Here is a 17,273-nt window from a genome sequence, read left to right as displayed (position 1 = left end):
AGAATATTGGGCGCCTACATGTAACAGTATAACTTTACGGCGTCCCCTCGCCCCGACACGGGCGCGAACCAGGGACCCTCTGCACACATCAACAACTGACACCCACGAAGCGTCGTTACCCATCGCTCCACAAAAGCCGCGGCCCTTGCAGAGGAAGGGGCAACATTACTAATAGGTTTCAGAGCAAGTGACGTAACTGATTGAAACGCTACTAGCGTGTACTAGCTAACTAGCTAGCCATTTCACATCCGTTACATACAGACAACACTGCAAGAATGATAGCATCCAATATGTGAAAATCCATTAAATTTAGCATTTTAAAGGCTAGTTGGCAGTGGAAATTGACTCCATATTTAATGTTAAAAATACAGATTTCTTTTTTGTACTTTTACCCCTTTTTCTCCCCAATTGGTAGTTACAAGCTTGTCCCATCGGTGCACCTCCCATACGGACTTGGGAGAGGCGAAGGTCGAGAGCCATGCGTCCTCTGAAACACAACCCTGTTTGACACACTGCTCACTTAACCCAGAGGTCAGCCACACCAATCAACTGGTGACCAAAGTCAGCTTAGGTGTGCAGCCCACCACAAGGAGTCACTAGAGCGCAATGGGACAAGGACATCCAGACCCTACCCTAACAATGCTGGGCCAATTGTGCACCGCCTCATGGGTCTCCCGGCACAGCCGGCTGTGACACAGCCTGGGATTGAACCCGAGTCTATAGTGACACCTCAAGCACTGCGATGCAGTGCCTTTGACCGCTGCACCACTCTGGGTGCATGTCTCATAATTCTTGTAGAAAATGTTACTTCACTGGAGTTAGGGGAGTATTAACTTGATTCAGAATAGTGTACACACCATTTCACATTCAATATAAGGTAGCACAACTTTTCCAAACCATACTACTTAACCTGAGTTGACTTGTTTGCCACACTGTAAATGTACACTGAGTGTACAAAACATTAGGAACAACCCACAATCACCACCCATTTACCCTCAGAAATGTCCTCAATTGTTCGGGGCATGGACTCTACAAGGTGTCAAAAGCGTTCCACAGGGATGCTGGCCCATGTTGACTCCAACGCTTCCCACAGTTGTGTCAAGTTGGCTGGATGTCCTTTGGCTGGTGGATCGTTCTTGATACACACAGGAAACTGTTGAGCGTTAAAAACCCAGCAGCATTGCAGTTCTTCCCACACTCAAGTCGGTACGCCTGGTATCTACTACCATACCCCGTTCAAAAGCACTTAAATATTTTGTCTTGCCCATTCACCCTCTGAATGGCACATATACACAATACATGTCTCAATTGTCTCAAGGCTTAAAAATATTTTAACCTGTCTCCTCCCATTCATATACACCGATTGAAGTGTATTTAGCAAGTGACATGAATTAGGGATCATATCTTTCCCCTGGATTCACCTGGTCAGTCTAGGTCATTGAAAGAGTAGATGTTCTTAATGTTTTGTACACTCAGTGTATGTGTCGATGGTACAATATCTGAACATCAAAGTCTGCAAATAACACTAAATCCTCGGTTTATGTTTTCAAACAGCACTAAATTATGGATTTGTAATTATGGAGAGAGAGAGAGAAAGAAAGATAAAGAAAGATAAAGAGATTGAGAGAAAGATATGGAGAGAGAGAGAGAGAGAGAGAGATCCCATGTTGATGCACAGTATTACAGTTTTGTTTTGGGCTGCCTGCAGAATCTAGGACAGAAAGTGCCTCCAGCAGTGTTACCGGTACATCACTACTATTACAGAACAGGCAAGTTGCAGGGAGATTCATCAGCTGCCCAATAGTCTTCATAATAAAAACAAGTGGATGGATAACAAGAAGGAGATATCTGAAACTTGTAGCTTAAATATAAAGTTGGTCCACATTAACCCCTGTATGGCTGGCTTTCATTGCACTCTTTCACTTGTCAAACAGTATGTTCAATTGCTCAGTAAATTGACTGCAATTACTGCAATTATGTGCTGTTATTGGCTAGATAATTGATTTTATATCCACAGTCCCATGAAGTCTGGCCAGTGATATGTCCCTCTCACGCTAGATTGACTAGTAATCAATCAATTAACCAATTAGTGGAATCAATCATTCAATCAATCACTCAGCTAACCACAATTGACCCTTGACAATCATACATACATTTTCATCTCGGCTACAGTTATTAAACGTAATAGCATATGTATCGAAACACTTCCCATCAGAATAGCATTACACATAGCCCAACATCACCGGTGGGCAGGGAAAGGGTTACTGTTTTGTAAAATGACATTTTGAAAGGGGGGAAAAGCTCACACACAGCTCTGCTGGCGCGGTTGTTTGGTGCAGGTTGACGTTATCAGTAAATTAGGACATGGCTTGCAGCTCGATGACCAGCTTGAGAGGAGGGAGAGCCTGAACGGTGTTGCCTAAATGAGATAAAAAGCGCGTGGTTGGTACTTGTTTCTTTTTCTCCAGCTAGGTGTCGTATCCGTAGCAGTGTGAATATCCGCGCAGAACGACGAGGCCAACTCACACTGCCCGGCTACACCGCGAAATGGTCACGTCTATTCTTGGGCTCCTTATCCTACCAATATGTCTTCAGCAGTGTGGTTTTGTACACGGTAAGTAGCCTACTTCTACATGTCTAAACGTTTTGTGGTATATTTCAATGTGTTGATACAACACCGGGTTGGTTATGCCCATTACACCTGCCTATGGTTTCTTTACACAGGAATGACAGCGGCAATCTAATACTCAACCTTGCTTTCGTTCTATGAATATGGCACAACGTGCACACGGTTTTTCAGTGCCCTCAGCATATTTATTCCAACATTTGCAGTTTCCAATAAAAATGCCTAGGTTTGATTGAAATGAACTCTTTAATTGCTTTCAGTCTTTAGGTGTCGGTCATTTTAAATGCGGCCAGGCAAAAGGCCTTCGTCTGTGTTTATGTAAGCTACGTGGTCGTTATACTAGGAAAAAGGTAAAATACTTTTTTAAATGGTTAGTGTGGGTAATTGGTTTGGTTAGTGCACCTGAAATCGATGTACTGATATAGGGTGGAAAATGTATTTTGATTCTTCTCTTCAACATTCGCTCTCTGTAGGTTACAGAATTTTCCACCAGTGATAATTTATTCCTAAAGATTGGGGCGAGCCTTCAATGGATTGATATGTTGTGTTTCACTGGCCAGTGGGACAGCGTAGCAACACCACATTCTCCGCTTGGGAGGGGGGCAATTTATAAAACAAATTTACAAAGAACAGGTGACTTATTTGCGGACTCCTGTTGGATTGCAGTGCATGGCATTGGCAATTAAGCGCTTGTCTATATTAGCCTATCCTATCGGTATGTAGACCATCTATGAAGTGTTTAGATTTGTCGTTGAGTATGAAGGGAAATGTTTTGCCACACCGTGAAAATAACATTTATTAGTGTCGGGGGCTTTTGTTTTACTTAGTGAATTGAGCGAGACTATACGCAAATTAGGTTCGTCTTGACCTAATTAAAATGGAGATCCAAGGACCAGGGCTTTATTCTCCATTTTGGTTGTGATACTGAGACTAATAGTGCTCAAAAGCGCGTTGTCTTCAGACTAGGCTACCACAGTGGACAGGGACTACAGACGGCCACAATAAGTGGCGAATGGAAATGAGTTTGTCAATCAAATTAGACAATCGGCTTAAATGAAAGATGCGCATATTGTAATTGTCTCGTTACTCAATTAAGAGTAATAAAATGAAATTAAAGTTGGCTAGGCTTACCTACAGCAGTTTTAATTTTAGTTTTTTCCCTCTAGCTTTCATTATGGAAGCTGTTTGAGTATTAACCATACATTGGTCTAACACTAATTACATATTTCCTTGGAGTGTTTCAGACTTTCTGCTATTAATGATTGCACAGTTGCAAACACTTGAGAAGCCTGCAATTAATTTGAAAATGGTAAATGAGACAGATCAGCAAGATGCAGATCTGTATTCCCAGTCATGTGAAATCCATAGATTAGGGCCTTATGCATTTATTTAAAATGATTGATTTCCTTATGAAAAGTAAAATCTTTGAAAATGTTGCGTTTATATTTTTGTTCAGTATTCGTCCAAGTTATTGCCTACTATCAAGTGTTTAATCAACAGACCCACTGCCCCAGGCTCGCTCGCATGTTAACTTTTCAGTGAAGCAACCGCAGCACAAAATGTGGTACAATAGCAGGGATGTATCTGAGTTAACTCCTGCTGTCCTTGCTCTACAGAACAGACAAGCAGTAGGACCTATACAGTTGACTAATATTCACATGATTCAGCCTCGTAGTTTGTATGATTATGCAAGTCTCCATTTATTTTGGCCTGGGACTCCATTTTGTTGATGCCCTGCCCCTCAGGACCAGCCTTATTATTCTAGTTGCGGTTTGGGGAGGGGGTAATGGGTTTAGCTGTAGTGTAAAACACTCGGGGCACTGCTGCTATGCACCGGTCCTTGCCTTGAACTATCACTGGAAGGTTTGGTTATGAGTGGCACTGTTTAATGTAATCTCTACGATGTGTAGGCCTGTATGTGAACCCATATCAGCCACTTGTTTGGTAGTGCCCCTGAGACTTATGCTTATGTCCACACTGCAAGCGCTCTGCTTTATATAACCCTCTTGATCGTTCTTTGGCATTCTACCCTTCAGGAGCCTGATCTGCTGCTTGTTTAGAAAATGGCTGTGTCTGAAGATGGCACCCAACTGCTTATTTAGTGCACTGCTTTTGACTCGAGGCGTCTGTTCAAAAGTGTGTGCTATTTAGGCGGTAGGGTGCCATTTCGGACACCCTATGGCCACTGCCCAGGACAATTACTAGTCCCAGGCAGACTATTGTGCTGGTGGTATTGGCCTCCCGTCACACAGGTCTGTTAGCTCCCTGCTGCAGAAGTGTACCATACTGAGCAGATGATCACTCAGGCACACTCTTGAGGAGCAGGGGGTTGTTAGACATGGTCCGGCTGTACTTTCTCCTCTCTGCACAGGCTCGTAGCTGGCTGGGAACAGCCACTCTGTCATACAGGAGCGATATGCCGTGTTTCACTGTGGCTGGCTGGTACCTACGGCACAGTGGGTCATTGGTGATGTCAAATTAAAACTCTGACCCTGTCAATATTAACCCCATAGACAGTCATTTAGAATTTGACTCATGGCTTAACCATCGATTGGCTGAATGTGTGCATGTAGTGATGGCTTATTTTGTTCTGTCCTACAAACACGACCCAGGTCACGACTTTCAATTTGGTAACGAACAAGATGGACCGTTGTAGTCCTTGAGGCCTGGAGACGCTAACGCTAGTTCTACATTGTTGTGCAATCTGTATTTCCTTGTTCCTTACAGGATCAAAGACAGAATGTGAGCCCAGTCAGTTCCAGTGTGGGAATGGCCGCTGCATCCCGTCTGTCTGGCAGTGTGACGGGGATGAGGACTGCTCCGACGGCAGTGACGAGCACGCCTGTGGTGAGACGCACTAACCGCTTTTCGCACTATTTCATCAGATCGGTGACAAAACAGTGGCATAACCTGTTAGAAAACGACCCTTGTAATCTTGGCCCCATTGGTGCTGTGACTGAATCCACCAGGGTTATCATGACCTGGTGTAAGTGGCGACGGTTCTGGAGAGCTAAAAACGGCAGTGACGGAGATGTGCAAACGAGCCCCATCTGGGCAAACGGAGTGTCACCTTGATTTTCTATCTGGGTCATGGGGGATGAGACTGAGCGGGATGGAGGGAAAGAAGAGGTTGCTGTAGAAAGGGATGTGTGGTACGGTCTCAATGAAATCTGTGCTGACATAACCGCTTTAGTGTTACTATGGATTACCCGTCCATCTGTTTCCTTTGTCTCTTTGCCCGTGGATCCCTCTATTGACTGTATACATTACCAACACACCCCTGGTGACATTAATGTTGATGGGCCTTCCATAATAGTTAGATGGGCCTCTGCCACTTATTGCCAATCTAGTCACAAGGAGGAATGGCCTGTGAGGAGGCTCTTTAACACAGTGGACTTGAAGTGACTGGAAATAGGGTGGGATAAGTGGGAGGGTGAGAGCTTTGCCATTGTAGGGGTCTGTTTGACAAATAATATTATGCTCAGTGCAATAGACCAGGGGTTCCCCGACCTGTCCTGAGGACCACCTGGGTGCACCTCTTAGTTATTGTCCTAGCACTACACAGCTGATTGAAATAAACACTTCATCTTCAAGCTTTGATTATTTGAATCAGCTGTGTAGTGGGGCCCCAGAACTTTTTTGAAAACCCTGCAATAGATCACTATACTAAATATACACTATAGTGACTATGATTTTAAAGGGCACATTGCCAATCCTTATATTGGTTTAGTCTGGATCTGACTTTCGGCTCTTTGTGGTACTTTGGTTGGTACTTTGGAGTGGGTTTTGTCCTCCCTGAAAGACCAAGATGCTTCACTTGCTGTTTTGATTCTGAAGCTCGAATACAGTATATCACTCTAACACACTTGATGCCGCTGTGCCTTTGCAGTTCGTAAGACCTGTGCGGCGGTTGATTTTGTCTGTCGCAATGGCCAATGCGTCCCCAAGAGATGGCACTGCGACGGTGAGCCAGACTGCGAGGATGGCTCTGACGAGAGCGTGGAAGTTTGCCGTAAGTCATTTGCAACAAACCAGCCCCAGATTGGGACTCCTTTTCCTTCTGATCTTCATATTGTTGAGAATTGTATACCTGTCTAAAATAAATGTTTGAGTGTTTTGCCTTCACAGTATGATGAAAAGTTGGGTTAAATGGCATCTTCCATAAGTGGATCAGGTTGTCAATCTCACACGGAGGCGTTTCACCATGTGCCTCCCACTGTCTGCCAATGCAACAGCTGTGTCAGTTTGTGGATATGGCTTTGGATCAAGATTGGATCAGGTTACTCAGGCTCTTTCCGCTATACTGCTTTAAGTGCATGTCCTCCATGCACCCTCGCATAGTTCGACTTGCATAGAGACCAGGTGGCCACATTAAAAGCCTTCGTTTAATGTTCCAAATGGGATTGTTCCCAGTGACGTGGGCAGCAGCAATGTATTCCACTGCAGTAAACAATGAGCAGGGTGTCAGTCATATTTGGGGTGGTTCGTGTGTACGTGCAGGTCAAGATGTCATATCACTGGTTTGTTTGACCAGCTGTCGGAAAGCTGTCTGTCAGTACGCGTGGTAATGTTTGTGTGAGAATGTGAGTCACCGCTTACCACACTTAAATATTGTACAATTGAGGAACTCAAAATTCTCCCAAATTCTTTAGTTAGAAGCAGTTGGCTATTAAGCAAATCGCTCCCAAAAGTGCATTAGGTTAGATGACTGCTTCTACACCTGCATTGTTTGGGGTTTTAGGCAGGGTTTCTGTACAGCACTTTGAGATATCAGCTGATGTAAGACAGGCTTTATAAATACATTTGATAAGATGTTTAGAAAATTTCCAAAGCAGCATGTCTGTCCTTTCATCTGCCATCGTACATTACACTCTGAGCCCAGTGTGTGAGGTTACATTAGGAGCTGTATGAGTTGGCTTCACATAGGAGCTAATGCTTCACAAGCTCTTCTGACTGATACTGCCCAGCATGCTTTCATATGCATTCCTCAGATATTGTGTTTCATTGATTTGGTGGCAAGCACTCTTACCAGACCTTTCCATATCCCTGTTACACATGAATCGTCTGTCTCCTCTGCTTCAATGGTATGCTCAGTAGGTCAGTTCCTGTTGGATTGATGTCTTTGATTGAAATAATAAATTCCTCTAGGTTTGATTCTGAACCAACAGGCATTGTGCCACTAGATAGAGGCTTGTAAAAGTTTTGAATGGGCTCGAAGACGTGCTCTGCATTCTCAGCCTAGTTAAAGAAGCATTCGTAATCTGATCTATACAGTTACCTACCCCGTAAAGAGTGAGGGAGTGTACACACTTCTCAATCTAATCTTGTTGAACACATCAAAATCAACTGCCTACGTTTGCTATCCGAGGCGGTTGACTCAGTGCTCCGCTCAATATATCGCTCAGTGCTCCATTAGCCAGCCTAGCCCAGCGCCCTGCAGAATTGTGTGTTAAGCATTTCCCATCCCAAACACTTGACGACTAAAGGTCAATAAATTCACTCCCCCTCATCCATGTGCCCTGCAGACACCAGGACCTGCCGTGTGAATGAGTTCAGCTGTGGCGCCGGGTCCACCCAATGCATGCCGGTCTTCTGGAAGTGTGATGGAGAGAAGGACTGCGATAACGGCGAGGATGAAATTGACTGCGGTGAGTTGATTTGCCATGTAGCCGTAGGGCGAGAGGTGTCCCTCAAACCACTAGGTGGATTTCCTTACTGTGTATTTGAATGACTCCAAGCAGCGACAGTTAATTTAGGAATACATGGTTGTTGATTCCTACATTAGTGTCACAGTACTGACTACTCCGTTCACTCACAGGTAACATCACGTGCGCCTCTTTGGAGTTCACCTGTGCGAGCGGCCGCTGCATCTCCCGTAACTTTGTGTGTAACGGCGAGGACGACTGTGGCGACGGGAGTGACGAGCAAGAGTGTGCCCCGTCGTCCTGCGGCCCCAGCGAGTTTCAGTGTGGCAACGCCACCTGTATCCCTGGCAGCTGGGTGTGTGACGACGACGTGGATTGCCAGGACCAATCGGACGAATCCCCTCAGCGCTGTGGTCGCCACCCCACGCCCCCGGCTAAATGTTCACCCAGCGAGACGCAGTGTGGGTCTGGGGAGTGCATCCACCGCAAGTGGCGCTGTGACGGAGACTCCGACTGCAAGGACGGCAGTGACGAAGAAAACTGTCGTAAGTGTGGCGCGGCTTAACCGGACCGCCTGCAAGCTCCAGCAGGCCAGCCGATGTTAAAAAAAAAAAATAAAAAAATAAAATGGGTTACTTATTTTTTGCAACACAGGTCAGATCGTGCGGGTTTCATATGATCCTAAATGGAGCCTTCTATTACAATAAAACGATATTGCAATAAAAGGATCTGGCCATAAACGTGCTTGTCTTTATACTCAGTGTTCATAGCAGCTGTGATGAGTTTCTGTTTTTTATGGTTATGACCGTGGTGTAGGTATTGAGTGCAAATAAGTAATGGTTGTTAGTGTATATGGGCTGATATGTGCGTATGGTGTAACAGGTCTGTCCTCTCCTCCAGCTGTTCGTACCTGCAGGCCAGACCAGTTCAAGTGTGAGGACGGCAACTGTATCCACGGCAGCAGACAGTGCAACAGCGTGCGTGATTGTGCAGATGGCACCGACGAAGTCAACTGCAAAAACTGTGAGTGTTCAACCAGAAGTAATGTCGTTCCGAATGAATGTACTTAGTGTTGCGACACTACAGAACGTTTCCTAAACAAGGTCATTTTTGCTTCGGCGTTCAGTTATTCCTGTGAGTTGGGTCAAAATATGGTCAATAAATACTATAATTTGATATTCAGGACTACAGTAATGAGATTATTGAAGTATTGACTTCAAACGTCACATGAATTGCGTTGGTTGCACCTGCAATTAGGCACGCCTCTGTGTTCCTATGGGGGACATGCACAACAGTTGTAGATGGTTGACTCAATCTCCTACACCCACTTCCATTATGTCACTGTACCTGTTAAACAGTATGACCGGTTTGTAATGTCACTTACTTTCTCTTTCACGACTCAGTGACGCAGTGCAACGGCCCTGACAGGTTCAAGTGTCGGAGTGGAGAGTGTATCGAGATGAGCAAAGTGTGCAACAAGGCCCGGGACTGTCCTGACTGGAGCGACGAGCCCATCAAAGAGTGCAGTAAGTGGATGACTGGAACCAAACCTGTTTATAATTAAGCAGTAGAAGCGACGGGAGGATGAGTTCAGTTAGTGTGTAGTCTTGTGACTTGTTCGTTCACGATGAAGAGCCACGAATGCTTTCCCTGGAGTGGGTTAGCTTGCCTTGCAAGTTGCAATACTGCCCTGGTTGTAGACTGCAGAACATTATGGCTTTGACGCAAGTCTTCTGTGTTTGTGTACCACTTACTATACACATCTACCCTTTTGACCTGTCCCATGGAGGATACCTCGTATTGTCCTTGTCAAACTCGTCCTACGCTACAGCGATCCCATTGGTCCACTACGGTTCAGCCAGCCGAAGCCAGTCCACTGATGTGATTGATTATCAGGCAGGCCTTTGTTTTGTTAATGAAGGGCTTGAGTAACCGCTGTTCCCGTTTCAGACCTGAACGAGTGTCTGCTGAACAATGGCGGCTGCTCCCACATGTGCCGGGACATGGTGATTGGCTACGAGTGTGACTGCACCCCTGGACTGCAGCTCATAGACCGTAAAACCTGTGGGGGTAGGAGCCATATCCAATCATTAACCCATACACTATTCCATATCAACTCTCATACAAAAGAAAGGCATTTTCAGTTGACATTTGTAACTGGGTATTGAGACTTACTACATCTTACATTTGACTTTGTATTCACAACAGAATTCATTGACTTCCTACTGTTAGTGACTTGTCATGGTTTTCCCTTTCCCGCAGACATCAATGAGTGTATGAATCCTGGGATCTGTAGTCAGATCTGTATCAACCTGAAGGGAGGGTATAAGTGCGAGTGCCACAACAGTTACCAGATGGACCCCACCACAGGAGTGTGCAAGGCCGTGGGTAAGTTGGCTCACCCTGGCGTGTGTACACCATGCTGTACCACTACGAGCACATGGCAGAGGCATGCCTAGGCAGACGTTGGCGCGCTAGAGGAACGCAGCATCACTAATGGGCATCCGATCCAATGGACTCTGTACACCATGTCGATCTGTCCTGATCAATGCGTTTGAGTTCTAAAGCTTCTTTATATATCCTCAAGCTGATATATATGATATGGATCCAAGTTCAAATAGAATAGCAGTGATATCGTTTACAATGACCTTGATCTGAGAAGTCCAGCTGGGGATGTTTGTGCCATTTCTGACTCAGTGACTCGTGATTAGTGGTGTTCTGACATGAGGACAGATTTAAAAGGCTCCATTGTAGTGTCATTATGAATGAGTGTCTGTGGCTCCCTCAAGGCACGGAGCCCTGTCTGATCTTCACCAACCGGAGGGACATCCGGAAGCTGGGTCTGGAGAGGAGGGAGTACACGCAGATCGTGGAGCAGCTGCGGAACACAGTGGCACTGGATGCAGACATCACCCAGCAGAAGCTCTTCTGGGCTGACCTGAGCCAGAGGGCCATCTTCAGGTAGCTACGGGTCCCATCTTCAGGTGCAACGCGTCCCGTCACATCCACTTGAGATTGTCTCAGCCCATAGATGGTCTATCATGGGGGAGTCTGTGTTACCTCAACTTAGACCTGTTATCACTGGTTTCTGACAGACGTATGAAGGCATTTTTACATGGTAACCAGGGCCAAATTTCACTTAGCATATGTTCGCTATACTTCCCAGCAATAAACCATTCAACCCTTCAAATTACATTTTTTGGCTCAATGATTAACCTCGAACCGAACACAAATGTTTCTCAACCCCTTGTCTTTCCAGCACGGTGTTGGATAAGCGAGGAGATGTAGGAAGTCATGTGAAGGTGATAGATAACGTCCAGACACCAGTGGGGATCGCAGTAGACTGGATCTACAAGAACATCTACTGGTCAGACCTCGGTACCAAGACCATAGCTGTGGCCAACTTCCTCGGCACCAAGCGTAAAGTTCTCTTCGACAGCGGTTTGAAAGAGCCTGCGTCCGTCGCTGTTGATCCACTCTCTGGGTAAAGTTACTGTATTTTATGGAGGTCCACATTTCTGTTGACCAGTACCTGAATGCTTCCACATTTTGAACCCTATTAATGATTCTATCTCTCTGCCGGTGTTCTAGATTCTTGTACTGGTCAGATTGGGGTGAACCAGCTACGATTGAGAAGTCTGGCATGAATGGGGTTGACAGGCAGGTCCTGGTCCAGACTGATATTCAGTGGCCCAATGGAATCACCCTGGGTGGGTAAAACTGGATTCTGATTGTCCTGTCACTGCATTATACCTAATGTGCATTTACCCTTTGAGCAGGTTCAATTGCTTTCACGGCTACAGGGTATGATAAACATGTATATTCACTTCCTTCCCTTAGACCTGATCAAGAGTAGACTGTATTGGGTGGACTCAAAGTTGCACATGCTCTCTAGCGTCGACCTGAACGGAGACAACCGGAGGAAAGTGCTCCATTCCCCAGATTACCTGGCTCACCCCTTTGCTGTCACTGTGTTCGAGGTATGGCTATGGCTCTCGATGTGGTGAAATGTGTGTGTATATAACAAGTGTGCGGCAGCTACTTCCTATAACTAATACACTGGCAGGGCAATTGACAGTTGAGATTGTAATTTGATTGCTTCTCATGTGAATGCTGCAGAGAACTCATGCTACCCAGCAGACACCTGCTTTTATTGACATTCATAATTGGTCATTTGCTACGTCTCCGTTCAAAGGGATTAGTTGGTTTCACCATAACTGTCTGTAAACCCCATGATTTTCTCATGTGTGGTGATCAATGGCATTTACCCCTGGTGGCATTTGACAGAATTACTGTCACTGTTAGAATAAATATCTGTTCAGTGTCTTCAAAAGTCTTTCCTTCTCTGAAGCATAGGTCCCAAGCCATTTCTACTGGCATCTGCTCTGGGGTTTAGTGTGTGACTGATTTTGTTTCAGGATCGAGTGTTTTGGACAGATGGGGAGAACGAGGCAATCTACGGAGCAAACAAGTTCACAGGCTCTGATGTGATTACCCTGGCAAGCAATCTGAACGAGCCACAGGACATCATTGTTTACCACGAGCTAATCCAGCTGTCTGGTAAGGCTGCCAGATGTTAGCCCTCTCTCTCCCAAGCCCCAGTGATCAGGTTGTTAGTTAGCCTAGATCACAGGGAGAGAGGGCTGTGTTTGCTGCCTCTGTGAAATTCACAACTCCACACTCATATGTAACAGTCTTCAGTCAACTCCATTGACCCCTGTAACCGTTAGATAGGGAAAGGTCAAAAACCAGGATCCTTCCATGCGCTAACTGGCTAGCCTCTCTAAATGCCAGAGCCCTGTTTAAAAAACACACTGGGACATTTTAGGAGATCAAAATGCTGTCATGTAGGAGTGACTAGATTGAGCTGCATTTTTACAGGCAAAGTAGCATAGTTCTTAACGTAATGTATCCTAGAAGTATGGGGCACAGGCAGTGGCTAACTGGTTCCCTCCATTTTGATTCCACACAGGGACAAACTGGTGCAATGAGAAGGCTCAGAACGGTGGCTGTGCCTACATGTGCCTGCCAGCTCCACAGATCAACAAATACTCCCCCAAATACACGTGCGTGTGTCCGAAAGACCAGACGCTCGCTTCAAACGGCCTTCACTGTAGACCAGGCAAGTACTGTAACGTTAACATCCGGTTGGGCAGTGAGGGGTTGGGCTGTGATGCTGAGTTTTTTTTGTTGAAGAGCCCTGTCTCTTTAGAGGCCTTTAATTCCCATTCTGTCACCCAAGCGTTTCTTTCCCCTCTGTTGCAATTCAGATGTGTTGCTTGTGAAGCCTGACAGCTGTAGCCAGGCTGTCTGTCCCTCTGTTTGCCCGTATTCTGCTTCATCCCACTTGCCTTCTGAAGCCTCTGTGCTGCTTTCGCCTCAATGTGCTTTTCTCCCCTCAGAGCCACTGATGTTTGGGAATATAGTGTAGATGGCACTGGGCTTTAAAAGGCAGTTTGATTGAATGAACCACCCGGGGTGCGGAGGGGACAGGGGGATATTGTAGGGGCCAATAAGAGGGGCTCCTGTCACTTGAATGCTTTATATACTGCTTTTTAGATTTGATCCAGAAAGCAACATGTTTTATACCCAAATGAAAGTTAACTGAATGACTGTCTTGCCTGGTAACTGATGGAATGCTAGGATATAGACGGTGTGCTTGACGCTTTTCATCTTCGTGAGACAAAGGGGTCGACTTTGCTTAGTGAGGGTACTGGCGGGGAAAGCTCAGGCTGTGCGCTGCCATTAACCAAGATCTATCACCTAAAATACTGTTATACTTGTCATGCAGTGTAGTCTATGCTCTCAATACACGAAGATCTTTATTAAATTAGCAATGAATAGATTATTTCGTGGTGATTCAGGCCCAGGTATGAGTTAAGTAGGGATAATATTTTGTCTGATCTAATCGTCTCTCCTGCTTCATTTCATTAATGCCGTTCCTAATTCTACATGAGCAGCCTTCAGATTTTGCACTACTATAGAGTAATATAGGCCTTAACATTTCCTGCTTTTTGTCACCAATTCCTTTGGCAATTGAACAAGGCTCTATGGTTAGCTGGACAGTAGAATAGAACATTGATTTGATTTCCATCTAGTAATTTTGAATCACTTCTGCATGTTATTTCAAACGCTTCTGTGCTTCGCGTTGCTCCGCTTTACTGTTATTCCGCTAGGAATTAATTTGTGACAAAGTAACATGAAAAAGCTGCGTGGTAACAAGTATTTCCTTAGAATGTGAAGCTGTAATTTAAGTTTTGCCAAAGCATTACAATACTCTGTTCTCTTATGACAGTGACCCCTTCAGCTCCCTCAAAGGATGATGGGAAAGCTCAAATGCGTCCCACTGACTCCCAAGGTAAAGATGTCAACTGCCCGCATGCCGTGTACGGCTGCATGCGTGTCCTGGCTATAGCCGTGACTCAGGACCCAGTCTAGTTTCATGGCCTTTTTGGTTCTTAGATGTCAATGATTTAAATTTTACTCTTGGATGACTCTGGTCTGGCTTCCCTGTGCTACCCATCGTCATGGTGATTAGCCTATAAGCTTTCAGCCTTCTACTGGGGGGGCAGTGAGGTGGTGGGAAGTTGGTCAGTCAAGACGTCTGGAGTGTTAGACATTCCTGTACTGTTAAAGGAGATTTTGGAAGTAGCTATTAATGCCATCCACCCAGGAATGTTAAAAGGTAGATTTTTTTGTGGATGCATGCATAATTAAAGACCACAATTAAAGTAACAAATGGCAATTTATCTGTAGTGGATTTATTTGATTAGCCTGTTAAGTAATTTGTTTAGGCTTTTTTTTTTTTGTAAGATGCCTTTGTTGCGCTGATGTCAGTGTTTTTTGTTCAAAGTGACCACGGTGCCAAAAGTTGTCCCCCAACCTGTCCCTGCTGGTAAGCCCCAGTTCTCCTTCCCTGATTGAGCCCTTGGTGAAAAGAAGTGGTAGTTTTCCTTAGACTGTGATCTGTGCCAAAACGCTGGTCAGTCTGCTCTTGCCAGCTCCTGATGGCCACATAATGTTCCAGAGCCCAGCTGACCACCAGGGGGTTGCCAGAGGGATCAGAGCCACCCTATTGGCAGACAGGCAGGGAAGAAAAAAAAGCTAGTTCTCTTTGCCCCCCCCCCTCCATTCACTTACTTGTTTGCAAGTCATGTCACTACCAACTCTATCACCCATGTTCCATTTCCTAGAGGTATTAACACATGACCAGTTGGGTCTGTTGTACTTTAGGCCCGTGAGGTTATTCTTGGTACAACGTGATTATTGGTTACAACTGATCTTACCCTAAATACAGACTAATTGAAAGACATGAACCAGTATATTTCTGTTTACATGGTCCCTCAAAGGACTGACTCTAATTCAGACTAACTTTTCCTATTGTAGAAGCCAACATCAGTACATCCATCCATGAGGTGGACTCTACAGCTAGAGGATCTGCAGCTGCCTGGGTTATCCTCCCTGTGTGTAAGTACCCCCGTTACTGCCCATCTCTCTTTTGCTCTCCCTCAGCTGCGCTCTCCTGCAGCTGTCTATGACTCATACTTTTAAAGGACACGCAACTATGATAAGTGGGTGGATGCGCAATACTTCAATGTTTTTCCTAGCTGTAGTAGTTATTGATCGAATGTGGCGATTTATTCAAGTAACCCTTGAATTGCACCGCCGCTGTAACCTTAGCTTTGGCTAGCTGGATATTAAACTACTCCAGTATGGCTTATGTCGATCCCACTTTTGGCTTCTGTCCTCAGTGTTCCTGGCCATGGCTGCTGCAGGAGGTTACTTGATGTGGCGCAACTGGCAGCTGAAGAATAAAAAGAGCATAAACTTTGACAATCCAGTGTACCTGAAAACCACAGAAGAAGACCTCAACATTGATATCAGCAGGCACTCTGCCAATATAGGCCACACCTACCCAGCAGTAAGTGGTCACTTCTGTAATTAACTACTTGATTGTGTGAACTTCCAATCCCTTGTTGCATTGTGAGTTATCACCTTACATTTACTTGCAGACTGTCCACTAAACAGCTAAACATACGGGGGAAATCCCATTCATTATTGTTATTAGTAGCCAGACCACTTTAGCCCTCAATCGGTAAATTGGTTAGATTCTCTGCCTGTGAAGGTCCACTTTCCATTGTGCTTTTTTTCTTCCTTCCAGATATCAGTTGTGAATACTGAAGATGACTTGTCATAACCAATCTGCCAAGTGACCCCCCCATCGGTTTATTCAACCTTTGGTCTCCATGCCAACGACCTGTTTCTTTAACAGAGCTACAACCAGATGCCTTCTGAAGTGTATTCAAGTTGTGTTTCCAGGGGGATGTTTGTCATTAGTTGTGTGAATGATGTATGAATTGTCCTACTCACACCAAGTGTGTCCAAAGTGGCAAGGGGTTTTGGGGGCTTGGCCTCTTTATATCCCCACTCCTTCCCCCTTAGCCCCAAAACATTTCAAAGATTCTACTACGTACGACCTTGCGTCTAGTTGAGTACACTGGTCGTCCTTTGAAGTGAGGCAATGCAGGGCGCCATACTGGCTCTGACCTTCAGTCCCCTACTGGACATGTTTCTCTGAATATTTATGATGAGTGTATTTTAGGCAGTACTGTCTTAAAATATGTACGTTTCTTATGAACATTATCTCCAGAAGCACATTCTTATACATATTTTTTTGTGCGATTCTGTGCTGGGAAGATGAGAGCTAAGGAATGTCATGTTACTACAGCATTTGTAAAACATTGTACATAAACCCTCTTCCCCTAAGAACAGAATCAGGACTGAAGCACTTTGATCAAATGGTCTGCTGTAAATAAGATTGTATACATTTGACTGAAATCAATTTTTGCTATGGTTGGGCATAGTACCAGGGTAGGGTAAGATGTATTTAAAACTGTATTTGTTAAACTATTTTGTATGTTTGTGCTGTTGCTGTGACTTTTTCTAGCCATGTGCAGGGGGGACTAAATGCTCTGTATCGTGAATAAAATTATTTGCAAACA

At 45.0% G+C, this 17,273-nt stretch overlaps 1 protein-coding gene across 3 annotated transcripts; it reads left to right on the top strand.

Moving 5' to 3' along the window:
* The first annotated feature begins 2,272 nt into the window (after positions 1 to 2,272).
* Positions 2,273 to 17,273, top strand: LOC129818713 (very low-density lipoprotein receptor-like). Of its 3 annotated transcripts, XM_055874872.1 has the most exons (20): positions 2,273 to 2,614; positions 5,354 to 5,473; positions 6,516 to 6,638; positions 8,152 to 8,274; positions 8,445 to 8,816; positions 9,172 to 9,294; positions 9,675 to 9,797; positions 10,222 to 10,341; positions 10,534 to 10,659; positions 11,061 to 11,232; positions 11,531 to 11,755; positions 11,863 to 11,981; positions 12,112 to 12,251; positions 12,690 to 12,831; positions 13,244 to 13,393; positions 14,567 to 14,629; positions 15,125 to 15,166; positions 15,658 to 15,738; positions 16,023 to 16,192; positions 16,433 to 17,273. In XM_055874872.1, the coding sequence occupies exons 1-20, from the start codon at positions 2,548 to 2,550 to the stop codon at positions 16,466 to 16,468; spliced, it is 2,637 nt and encodes an 878-aa protein (XP_055730847.1). In that variant the 5' UTR covers positions 2,273 to 2,547; the 3' UTR covers positions 16,469 to 17,273. The 3 variants fall into 3 exon arrangements, with proteins under 3 accessions (XP_055730847.1, XP_055730848.1, XP_055730849.1); XM_055874873.1 differs by lacking the exon at positions 15,125 to 15,166; XM_055874874.1 differs by lacking the exons at positions 14,567 to 14,629; positions 15,125 to 15,166.

The sequence above is a fragment of the Salvelinus fontinalis genome, chromosome 21, assembly GCF_029448725.1.
Source record: "Salvelinus fontinalis isolate EN_2023a chromosome 21, ASM2944872v1, whole genome shotgun sequence".
Classification (NCBI taxonomy): Eukaryota; Metazoa; Chordata; class Actinopteri; order Salmoniformes; family Salmonidae; genus Salvelinus; species Salvelinus fontinalis.
This window is presented reverse-complemented; position numbering and strand designations above follow the sequence as displayed.

Coding starts and splice junctions, on each gene's coding strand:
- LOC129818713 (XM_055874872.1), top strand. CDS start 2,548: ATGGTCACGTCTATTCTTGGGCTCCTTATCCTACCAATATGTCTTCAG. Junction 2,615..5,353: donor GCAGTGTGGTTTTGTACACG/GTAAGTAGCCTA, acceptor TGTTCCTTACAG/GATCAAAGACAGAATGTGAG. Junction 9,798..10,221: donor CGAGCCCATCAAAGAGTGCA/GTAAGTGGATGA, acceptor TTCCCGTTTCAG/ACCTGAACGAGTGTCTGCTG.